Consider the following 14041-nt stretch of genomic DNA (forward strand, 5'->3'; position numbering starts at 1 on the left):
GTGTTAAAGGGAGTCATTAGATTTAAATAGCGTAGGATTGCATATTATGGTGAAATATAAAGAAAGACCTATTTCCAACACTGGACAGCAGGTTGTTTTGTTATTGTTAAAGATGCCAAAATTGTAAATTTTTATTAAGGAACCTATGTTTTTAATAGGTAGTTGGTAGTAATGAATTTAAGCACGGATGCAAATGTTTTCCGGTCCATTTGCTTGTTTGTTCTTCCATATTGCATACAAAATAATGTTCTATATGTTTAATAACCTTAATGGTGTACCGATTCAACATACCTATGGCTTCATTAAGCATGGTAGTGGATTCTACCCCGTACAATAAAAAGATTTGTGTCCATGGGATTCTATGTAATATGTGCATATAAATACATACACATATTGTAAATACAAAATTATGTATTTATTTGTTGAAAAGATTGCATAAATAATAATTATCAAATTATTTAACAGTTCTTTTTTTATTGTATTACCTAATATGCCCATGGTCCAAACAACGAAAACATAATAAACCAAAATTATCTTCTATTATTAAACAATTATATCTCGAAAATCGATTTTAGTTGTTAATATATATTAAATCTCTAAAACTCAATCTCTAAGTATAATTAACTTTTCGGATAAAATATAATAAAAAAAAAATCTGTTTATAAATCATGGAGTAACAAACATAAAAAATGCAATCGAGTTGAGAATCACCTCATTTTTTTTAATCGGTTTATAAAATACCCTATATGTCCTAGTCTTAATCTGTTCAAATCTGTTTAACAGTCTTAGTATGATAAACAAACATCCAAACATCTTTACAAAACATTACATTCATTATATTAGTCAGATATGATATGTAATCAATGATCAGTTGTTTTTGTTAAAAGTTCAAAATGTTAGTTGATCGGCAACGTACGTGCATAAATACATACATTAGTATTGTAATGCCGTGATGTACTTGTAACTCGAATTAACTCGAACTAAGGCGACTCTATAGTATCTGAACTTCCATGACCGTGGCAACACAATAAAGAACATTGCATTTAAATATTCATCCTGAATAACAAAATTTAATAAATTCATATTTTTATGCATTAACAATATTATATTTTGCAATAATTTTATATCTGTGAAATTTGAATATTATATTTCGAAATAAATTAATTTCCGGTAAAAATGCACCAAGAAAACGAATTGGGTTCGAGTAGTGAGATGAACAAATTCGAGTCTTCTGTGCGTGAATTAAGGAAGAAAACTTTTGTGTCCGTGGCCGACATTGCTAGCTATGGTAAATATAAAAATATTAATTGACACAGGAATTTTGTTATACAGCTTTTACCCGTCATTTCATACAGATGTCCGCGTTATGTTGATTAACCAAAGAGTAATTTATATTCATCTCCATTCCCTCGATTGTTTCAAGTTTTTTTTTTATACAACTTAAAACGACAAACAAGCTGACGGCCCACCTGATGGAAAGTGGTAACCGTCGCCTATAGACATGAGCAATAGCATGGACATAACAGGGTATATGTTGTCGCCCGTTGCTATTTAGACAAAATATAATTGTCAAAATATAATTGACATAGAAATTGGTTGTACTGTTAGAGTGTCAAGAAATAAGAATGAAATAAACTCGAAGTGAGTAATAATTTTAGTAAGGAGTTTCAACACTAAAATAGCTGGTCTAGCAGTAGATTAGACCGTTAAAATAATGAAGTATCTACGCCTCCTGAAAGTAATAAAGTATCTACGTCTAAATTTAAGGATTTTTTTTATACATATTATTTTTTTTTAATATATCTTGCTATGACAGAAAATCCTAAAAACCTAATTACTTGATAGAAAGTAGTAACTACCAATTACACAATTTGCAAAAATTAAGGTATATTAAAAAAATATTAATTTTTTTGTGTGATATTCAACAAGAGATAAGTTGGAGAGAAATGGTCGTACAGAAAATCTAAAAAAAAGGAAATTATAACATTTTTTATCATGGACAGTTCTCAAGTCAACGAAAGTCAACGAAACAAATATTTGCAAATTTTTAATCGCCTTTAAAATGGTCTGCAGATTTAAAAAAAAAATGTTTTTTTCGTCATTCAACCAGATGACTTTCTTATAAAATTTAATAAGCTTTTATTTTGAAGCTTTGTTTGAGCTCTGTACGATAATTTGGTGCAGAGTTATCAACGATCAAAGCAAAAAAGTCTGTTTTAAGTTTGACAATCAGTTAGTCGGGAACTAATGATTGTACAGAAAATTAATGTAGGGTTTTAAAAACTGCGAAACATTCTCTATGATATGCAATTAGTGGGTATTGATAAAAAAAATTTGAAGTGATAATGTTGACTAAAAAATGTAAAAATTCATAAATTTAAGGATATTTGGAAAATTTCATATAACTTCGGCATATATGTATGATTAATTTAAAAAAAAATTTCGTTCAATTTTTCATACATATTAACAATATTTTTCTCTTATAATAAAAAAAAAATTGATTATTTGACCAGACTTTCCTTCAATCACCTTTGTTTTCAATGTCAATTTAAAAATTAATCTAAAAAAGTTGTTGGTGGCACCCTGATTTCGATCAAATTTCGATCTTTTAATTTTTGTGCAGCTTCAATCGATGAAATATACAGGGTGGCCCAAAAGTCCTTAGAAAAGTAAAATTTGAATTAAACGAAAACGGCGCGCGTGAGCGGTGCAGGGGAAGCGGGGGCAGTAACTTCGGTTTCTGGGAATTTAGTCGCGATGGAGCGTTTCACCGGAGCGGACCGTGCGTTTTGTGTGCGCAAGTTTTATCAAAACAACAATTCGGCAACCGTTGCGAGGCGTAAATTTCGAGAACACAAAGGTTTACACAACTTTGATGACACCCCAGCTCTCCAAACGATTAAGAATTGGGTTGCTAAGTTCGATGAGACCTGTTCGACGTTAGATAAACCGCGGTTGGGTCGCCCGAGGACATCACGTACGGAACAAAACATCGACACAGTGGCACAATCTATTCGTGAAAATCCTACACAGTCAACTCGTAAGCGTTCCAGTGCATTAAACGTATCCAGGACATCGTTACAACGGATTTTGAAGAAAGATTTACTTATGCACCCTTACAAAATTCAGTTGGTGCAAGAATTAAAAGAAACTGATGCTATTCAGAGAGTGAATTATGCTAATGAAATGTTTAATCGGTTTACTTCGTTCAATAACATAATGTTCTCTGATGAGGCACACTTCCACATTAACGGACATGTTAGTAAACAAAATTGCCGCTATTGGAGCCCGATTAATCCAAAACTTAAGCACCAGAAGCCCTTACATAGCCCTAAAGTTACAGTTTGGGCCGCTATGTCAGCCCATGGCATCATAGGGCCTTACTTTTTGAGGACGGCAGAGGGCGTGCTGTTACTGTTACTTCGGAGCGATATGTGGCCATGATCGAGGAGTTTTTCACACAAAAATTGCAAAACTTTCCAGGTTTTAATGCCCGAACATGGTTTCAACAGGATGGAGCAACTTCCCACACCTCCAATACTGCTATGCCCGTTATCCGTCAACTTTTTCCAAACAAAGTTATCTCTAAGAGAGGAGACATTTCCTGGCCACCACGTAGCCCGGATCTGACTCCAATGGATTTTTTTTTTGTGGGGCTACCTTAAGGCTAAAGTGTACGACTCTAACCCGCGGTCAATTAATGACCTAAAAGAAAACATCCGCAGAGAAATGGCAAGCATTTCAGCAGTGACGTGTCGCGCAGTCATCGACAATTTCAGAAGGCGTTTGCAAGAGTGCCGTGACTGTAACGGATTACATTTGGACGACGTTATTTACAAAAAATTATTCCCGTTTTTCTAGCTATATTTACAAATAAAAATATTATTCATAGTGTAATTAGTTTTATTTTAATTAATTTTTTTCATTACTAAGGACTTATGGGCCACCCTGTACTTTCTAAACTAGCAAAACAATTTTTTAAGCTGTCCAAAAAATGATTAAAATAAAAAAAAATCGCTTGTTTTGATGATTTTTGACAGAAGTGATAAATTTAAACCTTCGGGGCACTAAGAAAACAAAATGGCAGCGCTTTGCTACTTTGAGGGATTTTTATGGACAATTTGATGTTAAAAGTTTCCGACGATATCCTTTATTCATGCATTATAATGCATAAAATTCGAAATTATACGAAATGTTCTGAATATCCTTAAATTCACGAATTTTTTACTTTTTTGGAGTCAACATTATACCTCAATTATATTTTTTTGGAGTTAACTACTAGTTACTATCATATTACTTGGATTTTTTTTATTAATAGTCATTAATTGCGTATCGTATAGAATATCTCGCAGTTTCCAAAACCTTACATTATTTTTCTGTACGATCATTAGTTCTCGAGTAATCGATTGTCAAACTTAAAATGGACTTTTTGCTTTGATCGACGATAACTCTGCACCAAATCATCGTACAGAGTACAGATTTTTCTAAAAGTATCATCTGATAAAGAAAATATTTTTGAAGTTCACAGACCATTTTAAAGACGAGCAAAAATTGGCAAATTTTTTTTCATTTATTTGCAGATGATTGAAAACGAAAAGTTTCTAGTTTCAAGAATCGCATTATTGCATGTTTGAATAAAATAAAGTTTCTTTATTTCTTACTTTTTTTTACAAAAAAAGGCATTTTATTTTTATATTATTTCTAAGTATTGCTATTTTAATTACATCTCAACAATTAGGAGAGAGCGAAGTGACAGAAGAGTATAAAAAAGCTTACAAGCGATCCCTCGACGACCCTGAAGGTTTTTGGGGGGAGGTGGGACAAGAATTAGAATGGACGAAGCCCTGGGATCGCGTCTTGGACAATAAAAATCCTCCTTTCACAAAATGGTAAGATTTATTAAAAAATAAATATTTTGATAGTGGGCATGTCTAGTCATTATATGTATCTACTAAATAAGTACATACATTCTGTGACAATGTGGTAACAATCCATAATGCTTTTGAATACTTCATCAAAGTCTTTAAATAATCTACGTATTATTTTCATATACCACTCTCTTATATAAGTAAGGAACAAACTTATTGCTCTTTTGTGCATAATATAGAACGAGACAACGACGTTAGGCGTCTTGTTCAGTCTTATACGCGTGTAAACAAAAACATATCTATCGACATATTCATTTCTCATTTGTGTAGAGGGATAAACATACATACAGCATGCAACTAAAAGTCTGTAATGAGATAAATGTATCCTCAAAGATATAAAATAAAATAAATAAATATCTGTATATCTGAAATATTATTTTAAATTCACAAAGCGTGCGATGACGTGAAAGATATTTCAAATATCGAACATGTTCCTTGAAGAACTTTGTGCACATAGATAGTTTTTAGTATAGATTAAGAATAATACATGTCATTTTAATCTTTTTTTTTTTTTATTATTAAATTAAAAGGTGGGTAGGAGGCGAGATGTCAGTGTGCCATAATGCAGTAGACCGTCACGTGACGAGTGGTCGCGGTGACAATGTAGCGCTGGTACACGATTCCCCTCTCACTGACACTGTGAAGAAGATCACGTATACAGAACTCCAGGATCAGGTGATTGGAATGAGTTAATACTTAGTACTTACTTTTTATCTAATTTGTTAGTGATGGAACGACTCGTTCTAGTGTTGTACAAGTCACCATCGCCTCGTGAAGGTGATGATGGTTGAGAATGAAAGCTGGCCAGTTAACTCAATGTGATATAATCCACAGAATAAACCACTATAGTCGCCATGTGGTCCCGACATAAAATAGACCACCCCTTCCTAGGGGAGGACGAGGGATGGGCAACAGCGTCCCTCTTAAAACACCTTTAAAAACACTTTATGATGATGATGATTAACCACTATGGTTTCCAGGATGAACCGCACGAAAGCCACTTGGGAGACTACATTATTATTAATGTTGTTACACCCCAGTTCTAACATTCTCGTCCCCCCGCGATCGCCTGTTTTTTATGGATGATAATGTTATAATAACCCCTGTATGTATACACTGGTGGGGCACCAGTGAGAGGTGATACTTGGAAATGAAAACGCAGGTCAATTAGCCCATCGTGATGAGTACGCCTGGAATTCAACACAATGGTTTCTAGGGGAGGACCACATGGAGGACGACCTGACAGGATATATTTTTTTTTAATGAGTGGTAACTATACTATCGGAATACACTGGCGGGGCACCAGTGATATATGACTGACGAGGATGAAAGCAGGTCAATTAGCCCATCCTGACGAATGTAACTAGAATTAACAATGATGGTTTCCAGAGCGAACCACGTGGAGGTCGACCTGATAGGGTATATTGCTAGTAATGAGGCTATTTGACTCCATTGCTAACAATCCCTTTCCCCCCTAATATTGCTAGCAATGGGACTGGTAGTCCACATTATAAACAATCCTGTTTATCCGCCGTCGCTCGGTTTAGTACATCGCGCGGTTTGGCGGTTTGCTTTACGCAATTGCCAAAATCGCTTCCTACCGCGGTTTATCGCAAACCGAACCGGACCATGGAGCGTTTCAAACGCGGTTTTATTAGAGCCAGAATAAATATTTTATAAAATCTACTGAGAACTTAATTCGTATAAGTTTTTAATTTTATGACTAACACTATTGTTATTTAACCAGGTATCTCGCATAGCTGGCAAATTGGCGTCTCTCGGAGTTACTCGAGGTTCTCGGGTACTTATCTACATGCCTTTAATACCAGAAGCCATTATTGCAATGCTGGCTACTAATAGGTTAGGCGCCATACACTCCGTTGTCTTTGGAGGTATTCTTTTTTCAAATTGAGAATTGTTTACTTTTACAAATATTCAAATTACAAAAAAAAATAAGTACTTTTAAAAAAAGAAGCTAAAAAATATTGCATATCCTCAGGTTTCGCTGCACGGGAATTAATGACAAGAATCGAACATGCTGAACCCACAGTAATAATCGCTGCAAGCTGCGGTGTTGAGCCAAATAAAATTGTTAGGTAACATCTTATTCGTTTAGAATAATAAAGTACGTAGATAATTTAAATTATCTTACTAGGTTTTTTTATGCAACTTAGAATGGTAAACAACCTGATGGACCCACCTGATGGAAAGTGGTAACCCTTTGGTATGATAACTTAATCGTTTTATAAGATAGAATATTCATAACCATAGATTTAGTATAACGTTCTTAATCTAAGCTCGTAACTTAAGTAATAGTTTTAAAAGTTCTAATTCTAATGCCTTTTTAAATATGTACGTCTTATATAATTTCCTTATAATCAACAAGTTGCAGTTACTAGTAATATATAGGAATTTTTACAAACGTCCAATAAATATAAAATATCTTAAAATTAAAGGTGCAAAAAATATATTTTAAACAAATTTATTTAAACCTAACTTTTATATTTCATACAAATTTTTTTATTATTTTGAAATGTTTAGGTATAAAGATATTTTAGACGAAGCTCTATGCCAGAGCTCCCACCAACCGCGATGCTGTATTATTTATCAACGTAGGCGTGTACTTGAGTGTACATTAGAACCGGGAAGAGACATCTCCTGGCAGGAAGCGCTAGAAAATGAGCCAGTACCCTGCATTTCCATTGAAGCTAATGAACCGCTGTACATTTTGTATACATCTGGTAAGAAAATTTGCATTAATAGCTTTTATTTGTGGATATTAAATAGTATAATCATAAAATCATCACATTATAAAACATAATTCCATTATAAAAAAAAAATCATAAGAAAAAATTAGGTCTGTTATGATGTGCCATTTCTCTAAACCTGTCTTCTATAAAATAAATGTTTTAATTTGTTAACATATCTAATCTTTATTTTAAGCATTAATATGAATTACATTTCTTAATTTTCAATAGATTAAAGACAATGTTAATATATTCAGTTTATGGTAGTCCATTAAATAGTAATTTCGCGAAACTGTAATATTAGATTATTAAGTTAAGAGATAAGTTTAGAGAAATAGCACCTCAGAATCGACACCAAATGTGTTTGACTTTATTCAATTGTATTATTAATTGATGGTGATAAAAGTAGCATAGATAGTAGAATAGACTTGTAATTTTTTGCTTAATTATGCGTATTTTTATTTAAAGCAAAGTCGATTATTTATTGTTTAGGTCAATTATATATTAGAGAAATACATTGTTGTTAGCCAGCGTTAGACACTTCAATTACATTTTACGAACTAATAAATTAATATATTTATTTGGAACAGTAACCGTATCATGTAACGATAGGTCGTGTTTAATATTCTATTATGGATTTGACGTCTCATATACAATGTAATTCTAATTACCATTTGTACATAGGTAAATGTTTTGTAGGTTACAATAGTAGCATATTTTACAAGATCACGTGATGGAGTCATGGTTATAACATGGTCATGTATTCGTAGTATTTTTTTACTATTCTGAAAACCAACCCAGATTGTTCATTCTTATTTATCAAAATATAATTACAAGTATTATTTTATTTACTCTAGGCGAGTATTAAAATTAATTGGTTTTACTTTCTGAGATTAGGGGAGTGAGATTATTAATAATAGTATTCTCATTAAATAAAAATCCCTATTAAATAAAAAATCTCCAATTTTTCTAAATCCTTTTACCTCGTGCCTCGTTAAATTTTAATATATTCAAAGAGATTAAGGTAAAAAGAAAGTCATTTTTATACAATAAAACGACTATAAACAAAGTATATTTGATCGTTTATTATTATTCATGACTTTAGGTACAACAGCTGACCCAAAAGGTATCCAACGACCATGTGGTCATGCCGCTGTACTTTGCTGGACAATGCATGCGATATATGGATTAAATCGTGGTGTTTGGTGGGCAGCGTCTGATCTAGGATGGGTTGTTGGCCATTCGTATATATGCTATGGACCCTTATTGGCCGGTCTTACTTCTGTGTTATACGAAGGCAAGCCCGATAGAACTCCGGACCCTGGGCAGTATTTCAGGTACATACATATCAACAGCACCAGAGTTTTTTTTGGATTTCATATATTCGATTTTGTATAACAACATTATGGACTAGAGCTTAGAGCAATACTTCTTAACCGGTTATCTACAGACTATTAAAGAAACCTTGAAAATACCTGAAGTAATCCACGAAACCATTGGAAAAAGATTAAAGTGACAACGAGTGGATACAAGGAAACACGACGCTTGTTGTGCTACAATTTGATAAACAGATCTATGCATTTTTTATTTTTAGAATTATCTACATTTATTATATAAAATTACCAATTATTGGAGGTTATGTACAGTAACTGTAAAGGAATAATGAAATATATTGTTGTGTAAGCTGTTTGGAGTCCAAAATTTTAGTAGTATATAGTATTGTTGTCCATTGCAAGACCGAAAATTTTGGCAAAGGTCCCTAATTACTAAAAGGTTAAGAACTATTGAACTAGGTATTTAAATATTGTTGTTAAATAGATAATAGTTAAAGATAAAAATACAAATAATTTTTGACTAAAACTAATAAGTTTGTGATTTCAGGATTATCGAGCAACATCGAGTGAATGCCTTATTTACAATACCGACAGCATTTCGTGTACTGAAACGAGTGGATCCAGCTGCTAAGTTTGCCAGAAGATATTGTGGAAAATCACTGAAGAGTGTGTTTGTTGCTGGTGAACATTGTGACCAAGATACTCGGGTGAGTCTATATTTGTTACTTACAATAAATAATAGTATCTACAAATAGAAGACACATAAAACAGAAACAAAAGGTTTATTTTTATATTTTTATAGCAATGGGCTGAAAAAGTATTTGGAGTTCCGATACTAAATCACTGGTGGCAGACTGAGACAGGTTCAGCTATCACTGCTGCATGTACTGGTTATGGAGTAAAAGCCGTACCACCACATTCAGCGGGTTATCCTGTCCCAGGATACGATAGTAAGAATTTATATTTATTTGGTGCTAAAATTTGTTAATAATATTTATTTATTTTAAAATGTTATATTTTTTACTTTAACAGACGCATTTATTGGTTCAAGATATTTTTTAAGGAACTTTTATATTTAGATAGACTCTTAATAGAAAACCTAGTCAAGTGCATACGGACTCGTTCTATGAGAATTCCGTAAAAAATCATTATGTAATTTTTTTTTTGTGAAATAACTACAAATTTACGGTTTTCGGATTTTTCCCTTTACATGTGCTACATAACATTGTTTCTTGCCAAATTTCATGATTCTAGGGCAACGGAAAGTATCCTACAGGTTTTGATTCCCTTTGGTAACATCAAAATGTGCGATATAAGTGAAACATAAACGGCCGTAGAACTTTTGATTGTGTTAATTTAAAAGCTTTATTTTTTTTCATTGCTTTAAGAGATTATAAACCTGAGTATATGATATTAATTTCAACTTAATGCCTCCACGCGTTTCTAGGAAAAAGGCTCTTGACAGACGGACGGGTGATCACCAAAGTGATCCTATAAGGGTTAAATTTTTTCCTTTGGAGTTACGGAACCCTAATAAATGAACTAAAATTATCATGTTACAAAGTTGAAAATTATTTTTAGAAACTTGTACCGTGTGAATCCTTTTATTTTTACTTTAGTTCGCACACTGAGGGAAGATGGAGTAGAGTGTGAAGTTGGTGAAGTTGGGAGATTAGCTGCGAAATTACCATTGCCACCAGGATTTGCTTCCACATTATGGCAAGCTGATGAACGATTCAAAAAAACATATTTTGAGGCTTATCCGGTGAGACAAATATTATCTATTTTACCAATTGTATTTTATTTTATCTTTGCAAACTTTGACAATTATAAAATTACTATTATGTGATAATTTGTACAGATGTTTCGTTGTTTATTAGTCGATTTTAATGGATTTGAGGTACATTATATTTTTGAGTAACAGGTGAATAAAGCGTGATCCCATTAGTTAATTACAAATGTTTCTTTAAAATACGAAATATTACAAAGTAACTTTTTAAAATATAAATTGAATTATACTAATTTTTCCTAATTTTATAGGGCTATTATGATACCCAAGATGCAGGTTGGGTAAGTGCTGATGGAGCAGTGTGGGTTGTAGCCCGAGCGGATGATGTAATTAATGTAGCTGGCCATCGGCTCTCTACTGCTGCTCTTGAAGATGTGGTATTAAAACATGCGAGGGTAGCTGATGCTGTGGTTGTTGGAGCCCCAGATGTTACTAAGGGAGACGTACCCTTATGTCTTTATGTTATGAGACCTCCACAAGATGGTAAATATTTGTATAATTAATTTATTTTAAGGAAATAATTAAATTAAATTTTAAATTTATAATTAAATTTATTTATAATAAAATTAATAATTAAATTAGCTTAAATTTCTAATTATCTTGTATAGTTTTTTTACCAGACTATTACAATTACCATTGTATTCCATAAAAAACTGACTTCAATTGTGGTAAGAAACTAAGCCCCTTAACTGATTTTCATACAATTTCTATGGCACCAATCTGTAAGAAGTATTTTTTCAAATAAAAAAGATTTTTCCAAATTGGTTTACAATTGACGGAGTTATAAGATGACAAACATAAAATATACAAGCGAATTGAGAACTTTCTTCTTTTTAAAGTCGGTTAAAAATAGTATAAGTAGTAAACTATGATTGTGGAGCAATTACAAAATCAAAAATGACTATCCTAATTTACGTGTAGATTAATTTTTGCGAATATGTTGGATCATATCTTTAATAACTCTAAATCAATTTTGATTATACTCGTAGATAGGATATATTGTGATGCCGGTCCCGTATTAATTTTTAGGATGATTGAAGTTACCGAAAATAAAATGTATTCCTCTTTCGCCTGTATTGTCTTTGTGTCTTTCTGCGTAATATCTATCGCCTTTTTTCTATATATTGAAAACTGTTACTTACTTTTTATTAATGTTAATAAAATTAACAATACCTTATTGTTATTTATATAGATGAAGAAATAGTAGCAGAAAGCACCGTAACTCAAGAATTAATCGCATTAGTGCGCCATCTAATCGGTCCCATTGCGGCCTTTAGAAAAGCAGTTGCCGTACCTGCATTACCTCGCACAAGATCTGGGAAAGCTCTAAGAGGAGCTATTGCCAAGTTAGCCAGATCGCAATTAGTAAAATTACCAGCTACCATTGAAGATCCCAGTGTATTTGGGGAAATAAAAATTGCATTGCAAAAATTTGGTTATGCTATTGATGCACCAGATCCGGAGTTTTAAATATTATTTTAAATATTAAAGCAGATGTTTTAATAAGAATCAGACTAGTTATGTACTAATTTATTATTATTATTATTATGTAAGTAGATACTTACTCATACCTACCTTGTCTAGCTTTTATCTTTTAAATAAACTGTAAAATAAAAATAAAACAACTTATAAATATTTATACCTATATATGTGTGTATGTATTAAAAGATCTATAAATATATAAAACATGTTTAACTAGTAGTTTTACAATATAATTGTATCATCAAACTACTTATAATAGATCTAAAAATAATACCGATACTGCTATAAAAATCTATCCATGTTGGCTAGACAAGAATGTATGGTTATAATAATATTTTATTTGTCTATTCTCTATATTAAAAAAAATCATAAAATAATATAATTAAATGAAAATAATGATGAAGGTTGTGGTCTTTTTGCCAGAACCTACGATTACTCTAGTTTCTCATGTGATAGTTTAAGACTAACCAATTGGTGTGATTATATGATTATATGGTAATAGTGACCTACTTACTATTTTAGTTTCTTCTTTAGTGTCAGCTAAGTGAGTTTCTTCATTCTTTAGGAATAATTGAAATGTTTTCCTTATTTAATTATTTGTTATTTTTTTTTTAAATATATACATCAATTTGGTACACTTATATGTAAAAACGCTATTAAAGCTAACGTTTTTTAAATACTTATATGTTAGTCAATTAACGGGTGTTTAATCATGTTCATTGTAATAAGAGTATAAATAAAGGTATTTATAAGCATTAGGTCAATTTGCAGTTAACTTTATACACTTATATAATTTATTATCTGTTTTTTACAATTTATAAATAGCTTTTTTTACAATGTTAAATTAGCCTTTGCTGAATAGGTGGGTAGTCATTAATACTCTTTTACAGTTTGTGATATAATGTCGGTAGTCACAAGCAGTAATATAGAGTGAGCGGTATTTAAATTTTTATATTATATAATAAACACAATTGAGAGGCATAGTAATCAATATATATAAAACAAGCCAATGAATCAGATCAGAACTTAAGCACTTATGTTAGCCAGTTATTCTTTAAGACTTAATTAGGTTGAAAATATTGAATAACTTCTGCATTCAATGTTTGTAATGAGCGGTAGTAAACGAGTAGGTATAATATTTTTAAAGCATTTTTAACTTTTTATTGTATCACGTGCTTTGCAGATATTAAAGAATACCCCAAAATATATAAGGACTTATTAAATTAAAGTGACATTTATACGGATATAAATAAAGGTGAAATGACTTTTACCGCCTTATGTATATTGATAATAAATATATCAATGAGATTTTGTAATTGAATTCAATATCTGTAAGTCGAACCAAATATTTGTACCTTTAGTTAGATCATATTATGGCTGTCATAACATATTAAAGCTGACTGTAGATAAATACCTACCAAGGTACATACATAAATTGGGTGTAAGCCATCATACAATAATAATAAAATAAAATATTTTACTTATGGATGGGTAGGTATTTTATCGTATTGGTCTTTTTTTTTAGCTGTATCATAACGTTAGATTATAATGTATATTATTATTTATTTCATAATGAATAAAATATTTTGAAAAAACAGCAATGTGTAATATGTAATAAAATTCTATAATTACATTCACTGTAGTCTTTTAAATAGTCAAATTAAAATATATAACATACCCTTTTATTTAATAAAAGATTAGTGACTTATTACTTAATAAAGGTAATAACTATAATAATAACATACTGAACGTTACTCTCGT

At 31.5% G+C, this 14041-nt stretch overlaps 1 protein-coding gene across 1 annotated transcript; it reads left to right on the forward strand.

The window, feature by feature from the left end:
• Positions 1-938: 938 nt before the first annotated feature.
• On the forward strand, positions 939-13917 carry LOC113510517 (acyl-CoA synthetase short-chain family member 3, mitochondrial). Its single transcript, XM_052898013.1, has 12 exons — positions 939-1288; positions 4739-4889; positions 5459-5603; positions 6676-6820; positions 6928-7024; positions 7470-7669; positions 8781-9012; positions 9557-9716; positions 9812-9959; positions 10629-10774; positions 11050-11281; positions 11991-13917. The coding sequence occupies exons 1-12, from the start codon at positions 1177-1179 to the stop codon at positions 12266-12268; spliced, it is 2046 nt and encodes a 681-aa protein (XP_052753973.1). The 5' UTR covers positions 939-1176; the 3' UTR covers positions 12269-13917.
• The last annotated feature ends 124 nt before the right edge of the window (positions 13918-14041 follow it).

Source organism: Galleria mellonella, unplaced genomic scaffold (genome assembly GCF_026898425.1).
Source record: "Galleria mellonella isolate WM207_F2 unplaced genomic scaffold, CSIRO_AGI_GalMel_v1 utg40, whole genome shotgun sequence".
NCBI lineage: Eukaryota > Metazoa > Arthropoda > Insecta > Lepidoptera > Pyralidae > Galleria > Galleria mellonella.